The sequence below is a fragment of the Melanotaenia boesemani genome, chromosome 4 (genome assembly GCF_017639745.1).
Source record: "Melanotaenia boesemani isolate fMelBoe1 chromosome 4, fMelBoe1.pri, whole genome shotgun sequence".
NCBI lineage: Eukaryota > Metazoa > Chordata > Actinopteri > Atheriniformes > Melanotaeniidae > Melanotaenia > Melanotaenia boesemani.
Genome location: NC_055685.1, coordinates 27076066 through 27095671, shown reverse-complemented (window position 1 = coordinate 27095671; position 19606 = coordinate 27076066). Strand labels below are relative to the sequence as shown.

General features: G+C 37.3%; 1 protein-coding gene across 2 annotated transcripts in view; it reads right to left on the bottom strand.

Annotated features, from left to right (window-relative positions):
• The window catches only part of LOC121637879 (zeta-sarcoglycan), a 373423-nt gene that overhangs the window by 17047 nt on the left and 336770 nt on the right, over window positions 1–19606 (bottom strand). Inside the window, exon 7 of one of the 2 annotated variants that reach the window (XM_041982222.1) lies at window positions 3145–3268. In XM_041982222.1, the coding sequence (XP_041838156.1) occupies window positions 3145–3268 (124 nt within the window). Of the gene's footprint in view, window positions 1–3140; window positions 3269–19606 lie in introns of both variants that reach the window. The other variant, XM_041982223.1, reaches the window with a different exon arrangement.

Genomic DNA, 19606 nt, shown 5'->3' with positions numbered 1-19606 from the left:
ATTTAAATTTTCTGCAACCACAGTGAGGACAGAGTTGAGGGTTTTAGCCGGTCACAAATTACAATTTATAGCCTAAATATTTCACCACATTCAGCAGACTAAAACTTTAAGGGACAGTATGTACTGTAAAGTGTAGTGGAGAACACAAAGTTAGGATCACTGAAAAAGAAAGGATTCCCCTAAGATTACATTATAATGGCTATAATCTTTTTAATTTTGATCTTGTTCATTTCTATATTTGGAAAATTTGAGTCTTTCGGATTGCATTTACTCATGCTGATAAGACTTCACTGGTATTTATGAAGCTGTACCTCAGAGAAAAGAGGATTTTCTTTCTATATCTCGCTGACGAACACTGCAGTAAAGGGTGCAGAGGTTGAGAAGCAATGCACCATAAATCCTTAATTTTCTCAAGCCTTTCATGGTACCAAGCCCTGCCAAAGGCCCACACCACAACCCTTGTTACACTGTGCTTCATGCTAATGTTCCCCATCAATTGGGAGACATCTATTTATGCAGAGATGACAGAGAGAGGAAGACAGAAACAGAGAGAGATAATGGATGAACAAAGACCAAAGAGACAAAAGCGTGCGAAAACAGAGTGAGAGAAAGGGGGGGATGACAGAAAAGAGGTAAAAATTATAATTCTCCTCCTCTCTTCTTGTGAAGTGACAGGCACAGTGATGTATAACCCTGGCAGTGGAAAGTTAATTAGATAAGCTGGGTTACAGAAAGATGAAGGACTGAGAGGCTGAGAAGAAGGATGAGAAAAAGATGTAGAAGAAAGCCCCCCCCCCCAAAAAAACAACAAAAAAAATGGATAAGAGATTGGTAAACGTTCTACGTTTCTATTGCTCATGTTTGCCATTCAGAGCTCTTCTACAGTAGCCACCTTACCACGGTCACATGATGTTTTTTAATTCCAACCTAATTTTTCCGAGTTAAATAATTCGAAATTAAGGTATTCTCCTTCGCGTTTACATGAAAATAGTAATTCCAAATTGAGGTTTACGTGGAAAACATGTTTATTCGCCTTTATTTACTTTTTGGTCTATTTATTTATATAGGTTTATGCTTATCCAGTACCTTGTGTCTACTGTATATACACTCACAATATGATGAACTAAATGTGGTGTTTAGTGTCTTGTTAAAAGAAGCTTCAAGGAAACTGAAGAGCAAACCAACCATTTTATCTCCTGGGGGGTGTATGAGCAAACACTACAAAGTCAGGCTTACTATATTTGTCATGATCATGGTTTATGTTTTTGGTATTGTCATGTTAAGTTAAGTTTCCTGGTTTCCTTAGATCGCCTGGTTTGAATACCCATTCACTTCACCTGCTCCTGATTACTCCCTCTGTGTATTTATACCCCTCAGTTTCAGTATCTTTTTCAGATCCTTGTGATTTAGTCCCTGCATGGTGTGATTTTTTTTTTCTCTCTTCTTCCCCACCTTTTCTTCATGTTTTCCAGAATTCTGGAAGTAAACATTTTACACTCTAGAAGGTCTGTGTGTGGTTACAAAAAAAAAAAAAAGAAAGTCATTTGATCCTAGTTTGCCACAAAATACACCACATCACTTGACACTTCATTAATAAAAAGAGCATTTTGTATCAATGGAGAGGTGTAATGATTAGGAAATTACAAATTAGATAAAGTTTATTTTTTATTTGTATAATTTGTTTTTTGTTTTGTGCCAAGTCACATCAAAAGCTATTTAAAGTTACCTTTACACTAAAACAGGTTTATGCTTGTCACACACATGCTCTCACACTGGTAAGAATATTATCACCAGAGGACAGAGTGCACATTTTGGAAAATATATTAACCACCTAGAAATCAGACAAAAACATCAACATTTTTTTAAACTCTCCCAGGGGTGTGAAACAGAATCATTAGCTTTCCAGTGAGGAGCATCCAGCATATTTCTCCTGCTCTGGTCTTATGCCAAGAAAAATGGCCATTGTGGGAACATGCACAGCTAAAAAAGCTGAAGCTACTACTGCAGTCATTTCTGAGGTGTAATTTAACCTAAATAAAAAACATAAATACCAAGAAAGTGGATCATATAACTCCAGTCATCAGATCTTTATGTTGGCTTCCAGTATGTCAAAGAACTGACTTTTGTGGTTAGTTTACAAAGCACTGAATAGTTTTGGGCCAAAATTACATTTAGGATCTTCTGGTTCGTCATAAACAGGCCAAATCTCTCAGATCATCAGGGTCAAGTCTACTTTCTGTTCCCAGTGTGAGAACTAAAGAGGCAGGGTTTAGTTTTCATGCTTATGAAATAAACTCCTAGAAAACTGCAGAACGGCAACATGTACCTGGAATATTACAGAGTTATGTCATTTTCAGCTTCAAGAAACATGCTGGCCTAATGAAGGTTCAGAAAAAAAGTTAAAATCTGACATGGGTACCAAGAATTTTGAACAAAACTATAGTTCACTACTGCAGCACTGTCTAAGAATGTGGGAGTGTATTTGTGACAGTTTGTGTGAAACGACAATGACAGTGAGTACAGCTGAGGGGGGTGGGTGGAAGGGGGGTCATTCTTCTGTTAATTACTAAGTTAATGACACACTATGCTCCAGTGGACAAGCAATATGGCAGTCTGAGACACACACACACACACTCACACACACACACACACTTACAAACATGCTCAGAGATAATGGCGAAGTCTGCTTTGGTGCTCACAAAATGTGGCAGGCTGCTATGCAAAGAGCTTGACAGTGAGATAACAGGCTAACAATGACACACACATGTGAACACACACACAGAGGCAGCAACAACTGACAAGGAACCTCATCAAACCAGCTTTAATGAAGTCACTTCTCTCAAATAGAAGCGAGGAAGAAAGTACCGATGAGAGGAGGAGGGGAGAAAAGGAGGACAAGGTCGCCTGGATTGATGACGCTCATTAGCCTAATAAGGTGCTTTAATGAAGCTGGCCCAACACTATAAAGTGCAACCGAGTCTAAAAAGCCCACACACACAGGAACACAAACACTTCACTGTACTGCCACATCAACATTCCTATTTTCATCAGCTTCTCACTTCTGTCTAGTTCTCTCACACATAGTCAGCACACAAAACATAACCCCCCCCCAAAAAAGAGGAATAAACATAAATACATACTGACCTCTCCATCTGATGACTGCAAGAGGAGGTCTTTCCTACAAGATGCTGTGAAGTCTCCCACTCCAGCATTCACCTCCACCCCTCTAGGAGCCTCCAGTGTAAGGGTCCGAGTAGGTGACTCCAGCCTAAAATCCAAAAACATGCTGTAGTCCAACTGTAGGCAGTGGAAACAGTGGAGGATCACGCGTGCACAGACATTCATCAAGTACAGTGATGGCTGAGGCTTCAGTTACCAGTTTATTATTACTACTGGACTGGCAATATGTTGATCGTAAACATGTTTTAATGTGACGAAACATTATCATAGGCATTCAGAGAGAGAGATAGGGTAGGGGTGGATGGGGCGTTCATTGTTTGGTTGTAAATGATTAGAGTTGAACAACCTGAGTGCGACAATAAAGGTATGATTTAAATCAGTCCAGGGTGGTGTTAAGATAGTCCAATAGCGGCTAATCTGTCAATGGTATGGGAAACTGTGTCAAAAGCACTCAGGTGGGGAAGATGAGGATAGTGAGGAGTTCATCATCAGCATGGACTGATGCTGGAGCAGATGTCAGATTTTTGACAACTGCTTTTGTCAAAAATTTGCAATATTGACAGAAGTTTTCAGTGAAGCAAATGAAAGCCGGACTGCAACTGTTTGTACAGATTATTCAGAGAAAGATCATCATGAACCTGAGATGCACGAGGTTTTCCAGTATTTTGGCAGAGAAAGAGAGATTAGAGATTGGTGATTGGATGGAGATTGTTGAAATTGTTGGGGTCAGCACCAGGTTTCTTGAGGATTACTTTACTATAGTCGAATTGAGGGATGAGGAAACAATCCCAGAGGTAAGAGAAGACTGGACAATAGCACTTATTATAGAGGTCAGAGAGTGAATGGAAGCTTTAACCAGTGATGTGGGGAGAGGATCTAGCTGGCAGGTAGATGGCTTAGATTTGTGGATGTCTTCAGATACATCAGTGTTACGGCCCCTGGCCTTTCTGGATTGGTCTCTGGCCTGTCAGTCTACACTGGGATATGCAAAGGGCTCTGTGCCAGTGCTGCCTCAGGATTGGCTGTGGACCAGCATCTGCAGTTCCTCCCCTCCGCCTTGTGGATTGGTCGCTAGTGCTCCCGCACTCCTCCAGCTGGCAATCATGAGGGATGCCTCACCCTTAAAAAGGAGGATCTGTCATCATTCATGGCTGCTGTGTCAGTAGGGCACAGGTCACCTTATGGGTTGTTATCTGAACGTGTCAATTGTTTGGGGGTTATGTGTAATGGTGAATTGTTTCAGTATGTGTTACGTTATTCCTTGTGCAGTTGTGTCAGTGGACACAAGATTCTCACTTGGGTATTAATGTGTGTAAGTACTTTTGATTACCCTGAGCAGGGTTTTGTACTGGCTGTGCAACAGACGGATTGTGGTTTAGACAGATTTATAAACTGGGAGCTTTCTCAACAGGAGAAGCTCCCCTCCTTTATTTTTTAGGGACCTTTTTGCGTGTTTTCTGTCATTATTGTATACCCTTTTAGGATTTCTTGGTTAAGTTTTCTTTGTTTTTTGTGTAACAAGTTATAATGTGCTGCCGGTTTTGTCTGATTCCCTTTATAGGACACCTTTTGTTTGTTTTGTACATCTGTTCACCTGGACAAGGACACCTTCAGTTGGGTTTTGTACATATCTTTATTTTTGTAAATAAATTGTTATACATTTTTATCTCCGTTTCCCGGCTCGTTTGTGTTTCCCCTTTCCTCCCCTAGACCAGAAGGGGTTTGTAACAATCAGCAGCAGAGGGAAGTTCGAATCTCGACAATGAGTGGGGGAAAAAGGGATTTGGAAATCTTGGTAGGGTAAGATGGCTGAGATATGAGGGGCTAGTTGCTGATGAATGCTGTCAGTATTTGTATAAGAGAATGCAGAAATTGAATAGCAAATTAGTTGAATAGAAATGAGGACGAAAGCCGTCAAGTGGATGTAATGCAATGTTAACCAGAGAAAATAGTGATCATGAATGACCCAAGTCTGATTAAATTTGTGTAATAATTGGATTTGGTGGAGAGTCCAAATAGAATGTTAACATGTCCTTGTGAACAGTAAAACTAGAAAACTAAAGGCACTCTAGAAGATGGCCTCTGGTTTTAAGTTGCCGCAGTTCAGATGTAAACCAAGGTACTCAATTAACTGCTGTAACCCAAGGCTGTCTAGACAGGATAAAAAAAACTGGTAAAAAAATATATGAATATTGCCAATGGGACATTGAAATCACCAAGCAGAATTCTAGTTAGTGAGAAGGAGAGAAAAGTGGGTGAGAAATGCAGTAAATTAATTCAAGGGCAGTCTTACAGAAATCTTGTAGCAGTTAGCAATGGAAATATTATGAGTCAATGTTAGAAAAATCAGACAGACAAACAAAACAATCTTTATTTGTCATTGTACAATACAACAAAATTTTAAAAATGTCAGCCTGAAGGTGCCTTAATGATGCCATCAAATATTGTGGGCTGCACGGCCTCGCAGCAAGGAGGTTGCTGGTTCGAGTCTTGGCTGGGGGAGGGGGGTTCGAACAGTATCCTTTCTTTTTTTTACAAGACTATCAGTGTTGGGCTACATGTTTCACCACCGACAGCCACATTCACATGACTTTGACAGCTGTCCCACAAAATAAATGACAAATTAAATAGGAAACATGGAGTGTTTTTTACCAGCCAAGAGACTGGTAAAACCTAGGAACTAAAAGAAAGAACTCTGAAGTATATAATGCACTTTAATATGTAAGCGGTTTCATGCAGGGGGGAACATCCATTTGGGATTCATTTCATTTTACCTTTTTTTCTTTTTTTTTTTTCAGAAAACTTGCATCAATGAAAATAAAAGCATTGTTACATGGAATAGCTCGACGTGCTCTGGCCATGGTTGGTGTCACTGCCCTTGAAGCAAGAAGGGTCAGTAGCTTAGTCTGTGACTCAGAGTTAAAAACAAAATGAGATGATTAAACAGCTTGGTGGTGTTAGATAAGCACAGTGCTTCGCTCAAGGGCATGCTGGGAAATGAAATTAAATAAAGAGCGCTTTAAGCAAAGCAGACAGAATTACAATTTATGAAGTGGGAGTTATAACAAATTACACAGAACCCTCACAACAATGATCAAAAAATAAAATGCATAAAGGCACTTATCCAGCCACACTTTGCCCAAGGGCACCTCAGAAGGTTGGTTTCCCAATTCCTACTGAAAGGGTGAGGGGACAGAGAATTCAAGCCAGAAGTTACATCAACTGAGCTCATGACGTGTGTTCGGTCTGTGGCCAAAGAAACACAGAGGGATAAAAATAAACACCAAAGGCAATTTGGGTGACAGAGATTGCATACAGCTTCTGTTTTTTTAATATCCTACACTGGACAAGAGTCCAGAGTCTGAATACACTCCTCACAAACACTTTGGAAATAATCTATGGCCCAAATTTAATTTTGGATAGTTACATATTTGCAGACAAAAAAAAAAAAAAAAAAAAAAAAAGATAAATAAGTGCTCTTGGTAGTTGGTTTCCATGTTTGGTTTCACATGAGTTGAATGTTGAATTTAGTTGTTTGAGAGTTGCTCTTTCTCTGATATTAGCTTAACTTGTCAAGTCTGTCTGGTGAAATCCGTTCGGATAAAATGACATACAATGTGTTGAGTACTTTGTGAAGTGCAAGAATTTTCAGTGTTTCCTTTGATTCTTTAATTTTATCTAACTTTTACAAGCAACTTTGACTTGACATAGAGGAAATCTATTTTTTTTTTTTTTTTTTCATTTATCGATTTGATTCTGCATTTTAATAACCTAATTTCGATTCAACTTTTTATTCATCTGGGGTCAGTGTTAGGCTAGATATTTTTTTTTTTATCTGAAGAGACGTTTATCTGTTTGAGTCTTTACATGTGAAGATAAAAACATCAGGCATTTAACAGAGTTGATTGTGTGTGGTGTGCTCTGAAAATCCCAGAACAACACACACATAACGATGCTGACCCGCAACCGATCTACAATCTATTCCTCCAAACAGGAAATCTCATGTGATCAAACGTGGTCTAACAAAAACAAAGAAGAAGACACATGGCAACAACTGGAAAACACAATACCTACTATGGAAGAGAAGAGGGGGGGAATGATGCTGGTTTTGCGACTATTATTAACAGAAAAAAATAACAGACTGGAGACAGTGTGAAGATATTTGCTCGTAAAAATTGAACATGTTCAATACTTCTGATTATCAGCCACAACCCGTTTTGGAGCCAACTGTGGGACAAATTTGCTTGTAACACACCTCAGACCAAATGATAATTTTATAGGAAAATTTTATAAGATGTAAGATAATCGTACGTTTGCCATCCGTGGTTGGTAAGGGAAAAAATCGGGACAAAAACAGCCCGATAATCGTTATGTGTGTACCTAGCCTTAGTCATTTCTCAGATTTAACGGTGGTGTTTATTCTTGGCTGAAAGTAAAGCTGCTGCAGGTGTCATTAAAGTGAAGTGGATTAAAGTTGATGTAAGGTTTGCTGCTGTGCAGTGCTGAGCATCCAAGTGATATAATAAGTGTTCCAAGCAGACACTTCACTTTAACTCTGATTTATTAATCTGTAAAAAAAAAGAGAAAAAAAAAACAGGGTATGCTGCTTCTGTCAGAAGTTAAGAAAAGGAGAAACAAACAAAGACAAGCAAACAGATTAACAGATGGATGGATTGTGATATAGATGGAGAGATTGTGATATATGATGCAGTTTTGCATATGCAACTGAGAGACAAAGCACAAAAGATGGAGAGAAGTAGGAGGGCTTGCTGTCCCAGTAAACAGCAGTGAAAGGATCTTCAGCGGGTTTGACAGCTGAGGCAATTACAGGGAAGCTGCTGCACGCTCAAACCAGCTCTGATCGACAAGCACACACATACTTCCTGACTATCTATCACCCTATGTCCCTCACTCCCTTCTCTCTCTCTCTCTCTCTCTTTCTCTCTCTCTCTGTGTTTCTTTCAATACCTAACTCCCTGTTTGCTTTTCCTGTTTTAACCCAGTTTTCACAGTTCCTTTAAAAAATGTAATTCCATATGAGTGGAGTCTCTTAGTATTAGTTTATTAGTATTGCTGATACCTTCATTTTAAATATGGTTGCTCACCATGATTCTGTAAACTGTGACTTGATTTAAAAGATGGTTGGGTTTTGTTTAAAGGCCCTGACAACATTTCAAATGACAAAACATAGTTGTCTTTTTCTGTTTTATATATTTCAGGTTTAAGGGGTTAACTGATCACATTTTCTTTTTTATATTGTGGTAATATCACCTATAAAGGGCGGAAACTGTCAAAATGAAAAATAAATGCAAGGCAGTTTATTTGTATAGCACATTTCATGTACAGGACAATTCAAAGTGCTTAAATACAGAAATAAATAAAAATAGCTCAAACAAATTAATGTGCAAATAAATTATACAAAAATAAAAAATGTTTTTTTCATTAAGAAACCTATAAAACATGACACAAATTCATATTTATTTTGTGATTTTAGAGTCCTCCATAATCACGACTGTTTCATTTGGCCACAAAATTGGTGAAGTAAAATCCGATGTGATTGGGACCTATAATTCATCGGGCGAGGGGTTTTATCGATTTGAATTTGAAGCATGTTGCCTAAAGGGAATGTTGGTCTCTGGGCTCATTTGGTCCACATTAAAATATTGCATTAACAGTTAGATAATTTAGCATAACAGATTAATAGACCCCAAGGAAAGAAATGCAAGAATTTTGGTGATCTCCTTTCTAGTGTGACTTGCCATATAGTTTTCCATGAAAGCATCTCTGACATCATCATATAAAGTAGCAGCAAGAGCTGATGAGTTTAATATATACTGTGCAAGTAAATAAAATAAATTGTTGATAGGTTGCATTCTAAAGATGCAGATGGTCTGCTCACAGACCTCCATGGTAGAAAGACTTTTTCATATTGACATGAATAACATCCCAGCATCCCTTTCTCTTCACCAGGCTCAAATTCTTTGACTAAAGCCCCTTGTCTAATTAACACAGTAGCATGCCTTTATAAACATGTTCACACACAGGCAAAAAGTTTCTGTTCAGGTCCCTGGAAGGTAATGTTTTTCATGTGCAAATAGCAGGAGTCCTCAGCTAAGCCGTTATCGTTTCAATTCATTATTATTAGACAAATCTGTCAGCCATCCCTCCGTGCCTCTGATTCTTACATCATCCTTCTCTCTCTCTTTTTATGCCAACAATCCCCAGCTCTCTCTTCTCCCTCATAGATCCATTTTGACCTTCAGTTGCGACAAGGCCATTTCATACAGCATCCATATTTGTCCACACTGACAAGATAAGCAGAATGGGAATACATCAACGTGAAATGGTTTTATCTTAATACATTTCTGGGTAAAAAAGATAGAAAGAGAAAAAAGCGAGGGAGAAAGTGAGAGTGAGGCATGGTAAAGTGGGTGGCGAATAAGGTGGAGCATACAGAAATAAAATAAAAATTGAAAATGAAAAAAAAACTAATTAAGCTACAAGGATAATGTAAGATATGATTGTCATTTGTATTTTTATGTCAATTATTTGCAAAACTGAAAAGGATTCAAGGTATAAAATAGACTGAAAAAGTCTAAAGATTTTATTAGCAACATGTTTATAGACAATGTGAACAAAAGGCTCTAAAGCAGCTGGACAGTTTGCTTTAGCACCAGTAGATAATAAAAACAAGAATATAGAAATATGTAATTATTTGGGCCAAGACACTGACATGGTAGACTTTCCATTGAAATCATAAATCCTTCAAATAAATTGTCTTAGCTCTGTAATGAAATTGCAATAGAAGAAAAATAACTAGGTGCATTTCTTCAAAGCTGGAAGTTGGAGGAAGATGTTTAAGTTTGGGATTTTTAGTATGATTTATATTTCCTAGATGACTTGGCTGACATTCATCCTGCCCTTTTCCTCTTCAAAACCATTGAAGGAGCCACCACCTTATCGCTTCTCTGCCATTTAGGATGCAAACCTTTAACCTTTTCAGACTAAATGCTCCATCATCTGCCTCACTGCCTATGTTCCCATCAGACAACCCTGTCTAAGAAACACTTAAAAAAAAACTTTTTAAATATTAAAAAGTGCTGCTGAGTGATGCACCAAGTCAAGTATGAAGACAGGGAAGGGGACTTTCTTTGACTTTTAGAGAGTTAAAGCGAGACAGAATGCAGAAACGTGGCATTTCTGAAACCTTTCGACTTCTGCTGTAAGCCTATCTCTGGGTGAGTGAGGGTGATACAGCATGTTTAAAATTTGTTTTAAGATTTGTTTCTTTCAACTTTGCCCTAAAATGTCAGTTTTGCAAGTTTCCCTATGTTAGATATAATGTGTGAATACATGTACAGTCATGGAATAGATAACTTACAGTAGGTAGGTCTAAAGATAAAAATCACAGTTTGACATTACAATAATAATATTACAAATGTGGTCAGTTTTTAACAGTCCCTGCGTGAAATGTCCTGATGAAGACTATTTCATTCTGTGGAGTCACTTTAAGTATGCTTAAAGATCAGATCCCAGATAACGTGTTGACATTAATAAAACTTACAAAAAATATTGGAATCTATTTTATACTCTGGCTGCTACTTGTTCAGGCAAGCCTTTTTTTCATCTTTACCTCCCTGGGAGAATTAAAAAAAAACTTTTATACTTTTGTTTGATATTCAGCTGGTTGACATGTTTGCACTCCGTCTGCTCACAGAAGTGTGATCACCTGTGTGTGTGCTCACACGTTTATGTGTGTGGCATCAGGGTGGAACTCCATCATGAACACAGAGAGCAACTACGACATGCCATCATGTAAATCAGATAATATTAGACTGTCTAATTTTTTTAATCAAATGATGAAGTGTAAACATGCTCCAGGGGAAATGTGATATTATATGACTTCTGTTGTGACCAACCAAGTACAATGGTTGGGGAAACACTGCTAGTCCATTTTTGGATTTCTTTTGGAGTATGTACGTGTGTGGTGACATCACTTCCTGTAATTTTCAAAACATTTGGTGTTTGTTGAACATGGGGGAGCTGGCAGTCTTAGCGTTAGTTGCTAATATGAGAGGTAACGAGATGCTGAATAGTATACAGGTAAATGTAATCCAATGATGGACAAAATAAATCTGAATTTGGCATTATCTCAGCGAGAGAAGCTGATTTTGGACAAAAGCGAGACAGGTAACCTTTTAATTGTGCATATAGGATCTTGCTGAACACTGAGTAGGGTCACTATTGTCGCCAGAAAAGGAAATGTATGGAAACATACCGTCAATCTATAAATTTTAGGAATTGATATCAGATCAATAAAATTTAAATAAATTCAAATTGATTATTATGATTTATTTTTTAATCCTTGCTCCAACACACCTGACTCAAATGAATGATTCAATGTGCAGAACTTGATAGGCCGTTCAATTTAATTTGACTGTGTTGAATAAGTGATACATTGAAAACCTGCTGGATTGCAGCCCTCGTAGGACCAACCTGAGTAGCCCTGATAATAAAGCTACACTGCTTACAAGAATTACAGATATTTGACTATGTATAATGTCAGAATATATATATAAAAAAAACACACTATAACCTTTACAGGTGAACTTATTTAAACTTTCTCTAAATGCACTATATAGATGATATAAAATGAGTGTAGCATAAACTTTTTACATTTTCCCCCAAAAGTTTAATATCCTTAACTTTTTGTGAGTAGTGTATATATCTATATACAGATCAAATATACAGTTAAATAAGTAGTAGCCAACAGAAGTGAAATGAAGATCATTAAAATGAAGATCAGAAGTAAAAATATTCATTACAAAAAAGTTGATACTTTGTAAGTTATGAACTAATACGTGGTTCGCAACCACCTGTGATGAGTTGATAATTAACATGTTGAAAGAAAAATTGTAGTTTGAAGTTGGACATAAGGGCAGCTGCAGAGATCACAGGGGTGCAGCTGCCTTCACTCTGAAGTCATCAAAATTAGATTTGTGCATGTAGAAAATCATGACATATTTGCTGGATTATAAAAAGTCAATGTTCTTCCAGATGTACCTGAATTTTGAGTGGATATATATTTCTAGATGTTAGAAATGTGAAGAAATAAAGGATTTTTTTATGGAGAGCTCATCTACAACTCCATCAAAGAGACCTAACTAAACGTTTTCCAGCAAGAAAACATTTTGAGTAAAAGTGATTGGCATCTATATTTGTTTCCCGGGAGGGGGAGGGGTGGGGCTCACAAAAGCCCCTTTCCGACTGTATGAGCCTTTTTGCAGTTCCTAGAACCTTTTTGGGAACCAGGCCGTTTTTTCGCGCATTCGGACATATAGGAACTAGGGGTAAAAGCCCTCAGTTCCTATAACCATTTTAGCTCCTATTAAGAGTCAGGGTCTTTTCGGGGTTCTATATGGACCCCCATGACGTGATTGGTAGCGACGCCCCTTGCCAGATTTCCGCATCTTGTGTCCCCGCCATATTTAAAAAACCAGGGTTGGAGCTGCGGACAACAACAAAAATAGCATGCGATACATGGACCGATGAGGAGGTCAAAATTAGCTTCTGACCGTTTATGCCACAGTGGATATTCAGAGAAGTTTTAAAGGCTTGCAGCGGAATATAAAAATTTTCGCAACGATCCTTTCTCAGTCAGAGAATGCGGGGATAACGCGAAGCAGCGCACTTAGAAAACTCACACCAGACTACAAATAAATTAAGGACCACGACAACCGGAGTGGGACGAACCGAAAAACCAGGAAATTCAACAGCTTGCTCCACCGACCTGCCTACTCAGGCAAAGCCGCAGCAAAGAGTGTGGAGGCGATCATTCACAGTGAAAACATCTTCAGAGGAGTTTGAAGGTTAGTAAACAGGACAAGAAGCATTAAAGCTTCTGTATAGACCTATGAGTTGTTATGAGATACCACCCAAATAGCTGAGCTGATGTACTTAACCTGTTTTCCATCTTTTTGTATATAATATGCTTCTGATCGATGTTTACTTCATCAGAGACGGAGCCGAACAGCATCCTGCTCCTGCTGCCACCAGGAGCCCTTGCTGCATCGATCAGGTAAAGAAAACAGATTTAATACATATAAAAATCTCTGCTCTTGATTTAATGGACATAACAAAGTTAAATGTGAACCATGTATGCTCATATACAGATACTTGATTAAATGGAAAAAGGGGACCTGATGGAGCCACACAGAACTGATTGTAACAGCAGACTCAGTCATTTCAACTGGACTTTTTTTTCTTTTTTTTTTTTTTTAATGTTTAATTCTAGTTCAAATGACTGCTATTGTGCACTCCTAGACAATTGAGAATTTTACACTATATATTATAATGAAAGGTTGGCTTTATTAGCATCCTTCATGTTTATAACTTGTATTTTAATTCTAAAATGTTTATCCATTCAACTACCAGAGCCAGCGTCAACCATCAGCCAGCACCAGCCAGCTGCCAGGTAAAACATCTTATTGCATTGTACATGCATCTTGTTGAGTGTCACTATTACAATTCAACATATTTTATTATAGTTGCTGTGTGTTAAGTATAGATTTTATCGTCCATCAGTAACATCTCCGTCAAGCAGAGCATGAACACAGTGATCTCTGCGTTCTCCATATTAGCTTGCAGGTGTTATGTTGTGCTGTCTTGTTTTTCGCCCGCCCCCAAGTCATGTGCGAATGCAACATGAAACACTTCCCCTGAGGAAGGGCCGTTCACAGAACTAGGGCAGTTATTAGAACTGCGTTCTTAAAACTTCTCTGTCCAAATGCGCCTAATTTAGGGCTCAATAGAATTTTCACACATTTCTAAAATTCACAATTATATGCTTTCTATTCTGCTTCTGCCTCATAGACTTCATTTCAGAGGTTTGAATGTTTGCACAGCTGTATTTTCATGACCTTCTGTTTTGCATGTAGCCATCCATCTTTATTCAACACATTACCAGAAAAATCCTGAGGTAACTCTTGAAAATGTTTTTCCAAAACTCTTCCTGTCCTCCTTGCTGTGAAATGTAGCTGAGAAAATAGCTAATGACAAAGTGCACAGGGAGAAAAAATGTCAAGCAATTTCATGCCTTTGTGCCTCCGATGGAGTGCCAAGCTGATAATTTAATCAGTAGTGAAAGACTAGCTTCATTTCTCCATAACTTCAGACATTCCATTGTTCATTGACTTGTTTTTTTGTGGGAAAACAGACAGAGAATTTCCATAAAAATGATAAGACAGTTAAGCGCATGTGAACATGTGGGGGATAGGTGAGAGCAAGTCACTGAAAATGTTAATGTAATGCATACTTCTGGAAACAATTTTATACTGTTTTTAACATGTTCTTGATATGTCTTGACTTAACCAAATCTGCACCTATGGAAAATATCTTCCATAATTTCTTGCTATTAAGAATATTTTATAGTGGAATCTTTATAGATTTCTTAAAAAGATAAGATATTCAACCTTTTAAAAGTTCAACAGACGTAAGCTTTGTCATGTCTTGGATTAAAAATAATATAGTTAGTTTTAAAAGGAGTAAAATAAACGTCTAACAAAAAAAGGAAAAATATCCATAGCTTCTGTTTACAAAAGGAGTCCCCAAGTCCAGTTCTCGAGATTTACTATCCTGCAACTTTTAGATGCACTCCTTCTCTTACAAACTTTAAACAAATGGCTGAATTCATCCACATGCCAGCTCTGCAGAGGCCTGTTAACGAGCATCAAACGGTGGCGGGATAGTAGATCTCAAGAACTAAAGGAACCCCTGATTTAGAAGGCCTCTGCCACCTCTCACCTTACTCTGACCACAATGGAAGGATTAGGTTGTGTTTGTGTGTGTGTGTTTGCATGTTTCTTGTCTGATGCTTCAGCTTTTGTAATTGTAGCGAATTCTGATGGCACAAAGGCCCAGAAAGAGACGCACACCTAACAAGCCAGGCTTTGGAATTTTATTGATCAACAAATGCCACAGTTGGATTTTAAACGGTTGACCACAGAATTAGCTCTCTCTGAAAGAGAACACCCTTTGTCTGCCACAAAAATACTGGTCTGAATATAGGGGGTTTGAAGTAATTTAGAAGCTTCAGTAAGACATTCAGAAGAAAAAAAACCAAAAATGTGGGGGTAGTTGGACCATGTAAACAACTGGGATGGTAAGTGTAAGTTAATTTGGTCCTAGGTGGAAAAGAGAATGTTGTTATTGTTGCTCAGCATTTTTATGAACAACTTACATAATAAAATGCACTAACACAGAGAGCTGGGACTACAAAAACTAAAGAGGAGTAGTAATCAAACCCTCCCTTGAATTCTTAAACTTTTAGCTGATATGAAATAGTGGGTTGATAATAATAATAATTAAAAAAAAGAAATAGTGGGTTGAGCATAATCCGGCCTTTTAAAGTTGACCTATCAGAGCAGACAAGGCTTTTAGCGTGTTTTTAAAGAAAATTTGTCATTTTCACTCGCTTCTCCATAACTTGACTCATATTAACTGAACACAGCCACATGCTGCATTGAAGACAATGTTTGCAGCTTTTCTTGTTCAATAAATGTTATGGTCTATGTTTATAAAGACTGGATGAAACTTTAATCCTTGTCTTGGGAAGCTGGATGCTTGCTACAACATGAAGTAAAATAGAGATAAGAATAACAAAATCATACATGCTAAAGATGATAAGTAATAGCCACAACAGACGATACTAGGATCAGGACAACTGATATAAAATTAGTAGATAGCTGTACTCACCAAGAGATTTACAGGTTAAAAGTGTATCTGGAAGTAAGTGCTAGAAGCTGTTCGTATGATTGGTTATATAGATGGGAGATCATACAGTGTGTGGAAATTGAGACTAAATGTCACTCTGCTCCTATAAAAACTGATGAAGTACCTGCGGGAAAAGCACATGACCCCACTGCTCCACTGTTATCTTCAGCAATCACCTCCCTGACTATATTCAAGGATTAAGCATGCGGTATGAAATGTGCATGGCTCTATCTTATCAAATGCACAATACAGAGAATCATTGAATCAATTTTCAATAGAAAGGATAAACTTGAGGTGGGTATAAATAGAGTGGTGTATACCACGTGGAGTGCAGTTCAGGTGATGTTTTGTATTGTTTTCCTTTCTGACCGTAGCTTTCTCTATGCTGCAAGGCAAACACATTTCTGCATCAGTATGGACACATTTTGCAGCATTGATGCATTTGAAGAATTTTATGTCAGGTGATTGTAGTTCAATCATCATCTAGGATTTAAATAAGTTTTACAAATAATTTAAGTTGCTATTTTGTTCAGAGGAGGCTGGGTAAAGAAAAACTTTGTTGCAGTATTAGTCAAAAGCAAGGTTCAGGGAGCTCTGACAAGCTATAATCTTTAATTCAGAGCTTTAACTGTAGCAGAAATCAGTGGGGAGATGCATAATTCTTTCAGACTGGATTAAAATATAAGGAAGAATGATACAATTTTAAGTGAAGAACTGATTGATGAAAAACAATGATAGAAAGAGAATCCAAAGTCCTCAATCATCTATATGTATGACATGAGAGAAGGTAGGACAGAAAGCAAACAAGTTGATACGTTGATAAAATTTTATATCATCCCTCTAGTGGACAGAAAGAGGAGACAAGGAAGAAAAAAAAATGCTTGAGGAGTGAGAACACAAGAAAACAGAGTGCTTTGAAAGTTGAGAAACAAAAGCCTGAGTCGAGACAGCGATCATAAGCTCAACTCTCGTGCTCCTTTTCATTTCTCTGCCTCATTGCCTGCCCTCCCACAGTCATCCTATCAGTGTTTCTCTCATCCAGTCTCCCTGTGCCATGCCTCCTGGGTTGATTCTTGCTGTGCTAACTCTTTTTCTCTCAGCTGAAAAAATCCAAACAGAGACGTCCTAGTGGTAAAAATACAACATCTTCCCATCAGCTGTTGCCTTCAGATGTGACTGTTTACCATTTTCACACAAACTCTACGCTCTTATGGTATCAACATCTTCATAAATTGTAAAACTTCAGGTTCACAAGTCATGGACATGATTTCTCAGGTCATAATTAACAGCCCAAAAGTGTTTTCAACTTCTCTTAAATGAGATGTTCAGAAACAAAATCCTTTTCTCTGCATAGTGAGTATATAAAGCATAACCACGTTACTTTATGTGGGGCCACCAAGATCTAAAGATATGCCATTTAGTAATATATCTGGTTTTACAGTATACTGCTATGTCACAGTACCAGCTCAGAATATGTCTTAATTAACAGAATAGACATATACAGCTTCTTTTTATCTCCACCCACAGGTTGAATCATGCTGCATTCACTGTACCTTAAAAGCAGAAAGTCAGAACGAATTTGCTATTGTTTCTTTGCTGTTAACAGAAACTCGTATCCACAGTTACATAGTTCACTTAAGAAAGAAATTAGTAAATGATGCTCTCTAAGTATTATAGTCAATATTTTATATCCCAATTATGAAATCTGACTTCTTGTCAGCACTTTTAAATTTGTTTTCCCAGTTGGAAAATTTACCATCTGTAGAGGACCAGCTGTTCAACTGTTAAGGAATAAAACTTGTAAACATCAGTTGAAAATTGCCCAAATAAGCAAATTTTCTTCTTTTTTTTTTTTTAAATTCGCCTCTAAAATCGTGAAAGAAAATAGGAATGCACCACCAGTAATGTCTGAGGCTTATAGAGTTAATATTCAATTGAGAAATTACCATGGGATTCTCTTTTTTTGTTGTTGTTTTTGTGAGTGATCCATTGCCTGGTCTTAAGATGTGTGGTTCAACCCATGCCAGAGTTCAATGCATGACTCTATGAGACTGTGCCTTAAATCTGTGCAGGAAAAATTAATACTAGAGACATATTTGAGAAGAAAACTGTTACTCATGTATTTTGGTGTGTGACAGTGTGAGTTCAGTTTCTTATGTGTGCTAATGTGACCTCTCACGCAAGGTGGTGTATGAGCTTTCATTGGATAATAATGATTGGGTTAAAAAGAGTAGTAGGACTGCACTATTTTGTATTATATTATATTGTATTACATGATATTACTTATAGGGTAAACCAGTGGTTCATTAAACTTTTTCTACCCTCTTTGGAGGAATAAACCCCCACCCGCACTTAATTTGATCAATGCATTTGATAAGTGTTTTCACTGCACTATTATATAAATGTGTGTGTCATCAACATAGCTATGGTAACATATTTTGTTGTCTGAATTTGAGTGAGCTGAACAGCAGTGGCCCCAAAATGGAGCCTTAGGGAAATCCACAAGTGTTTTTTATTTATTTTGCTCAGATTTATAGTTGCCTATAGTCCCAATGTTTAAAACAGTACTCAAACAATTATCTAACCCTGGATCTATGAGGATCTGTGGTGTGTTTACTGGGAGAGTGAAAATGCAAGCCTCTGCCATACATCTGATGAATATGCATGCCACGAGGCTAATATTTTTATTTATTTATTTCACCCCTTTTATCTGATCAGTTTGATAAACATACTATTTTTAACAATTTGGATTACTGGGTTGAATATTTATTTGTTACATGTCATTTTTACCACATTGGTTGACTTTATTTTGCTGTTTTATATGTTGTGTATTAAAATGCTGATAGGAGCAGGATGGCTTCCATCTAATAACATTTAGAGGAAATTCTAATTTTATGCTCTTCAGGAAGTGTTAGGTGAGCAGCTTAATGTAGAAACCTAATGCCTTGTTTTTACATAATTATGTTTGCCCTGTAATTCTGTCTGGAATGGAATATGGCCCCTATCCATTCAAAACTGCATTAAAATTAAGATGCCTGAATGAGACTAATAATACAGAGTGAGAAGTTGTTTGGCCAGATAAGTACCCAGCTAAAGAAAAGATGCTGTATGAGCAACCATATGCACTGTGTGTTCTTATCATTTGTAACGGCTGGCTAAATATGAATGTAAAGTTTTCACTTGAATAAATGTTGTAATAAGTTTGACAGTTAAATTAAGATTTTGCTATAATTTCAACCACTTTATCGGCACACAAAGCAGTCCAAAATCTATTGTAAAAAGGAAATTGTTTTAAAATACTCAGAACTAATTCCTTAATAAAAAGAACATCTGTTAAAGATTATGGGGATTGTTAAAAGAAGGCATATGAGCCAGCTGCTTGTCTCATGTGCATGCACAAATGCATGTATGTACAGTGTGCAATATGCAATTTTTTAAATTTTATATGGTTATATCAAATGTTCCAGATTTAGTTGAAGTGTAGAAACATGTTCGTAGATTGTTTTTAATCAATTTGCAAAGATTGATTTTTTTTCTTTTTTTTTTTTTTTTTTTGTGTGTAAAGTTATTTGTTCTTTGGGTGAAATAAAGTACATTTTATTCTTACAATATTTTAACACAGCTTTCTTTTGAAATAATTGTGACAGTAATCTAA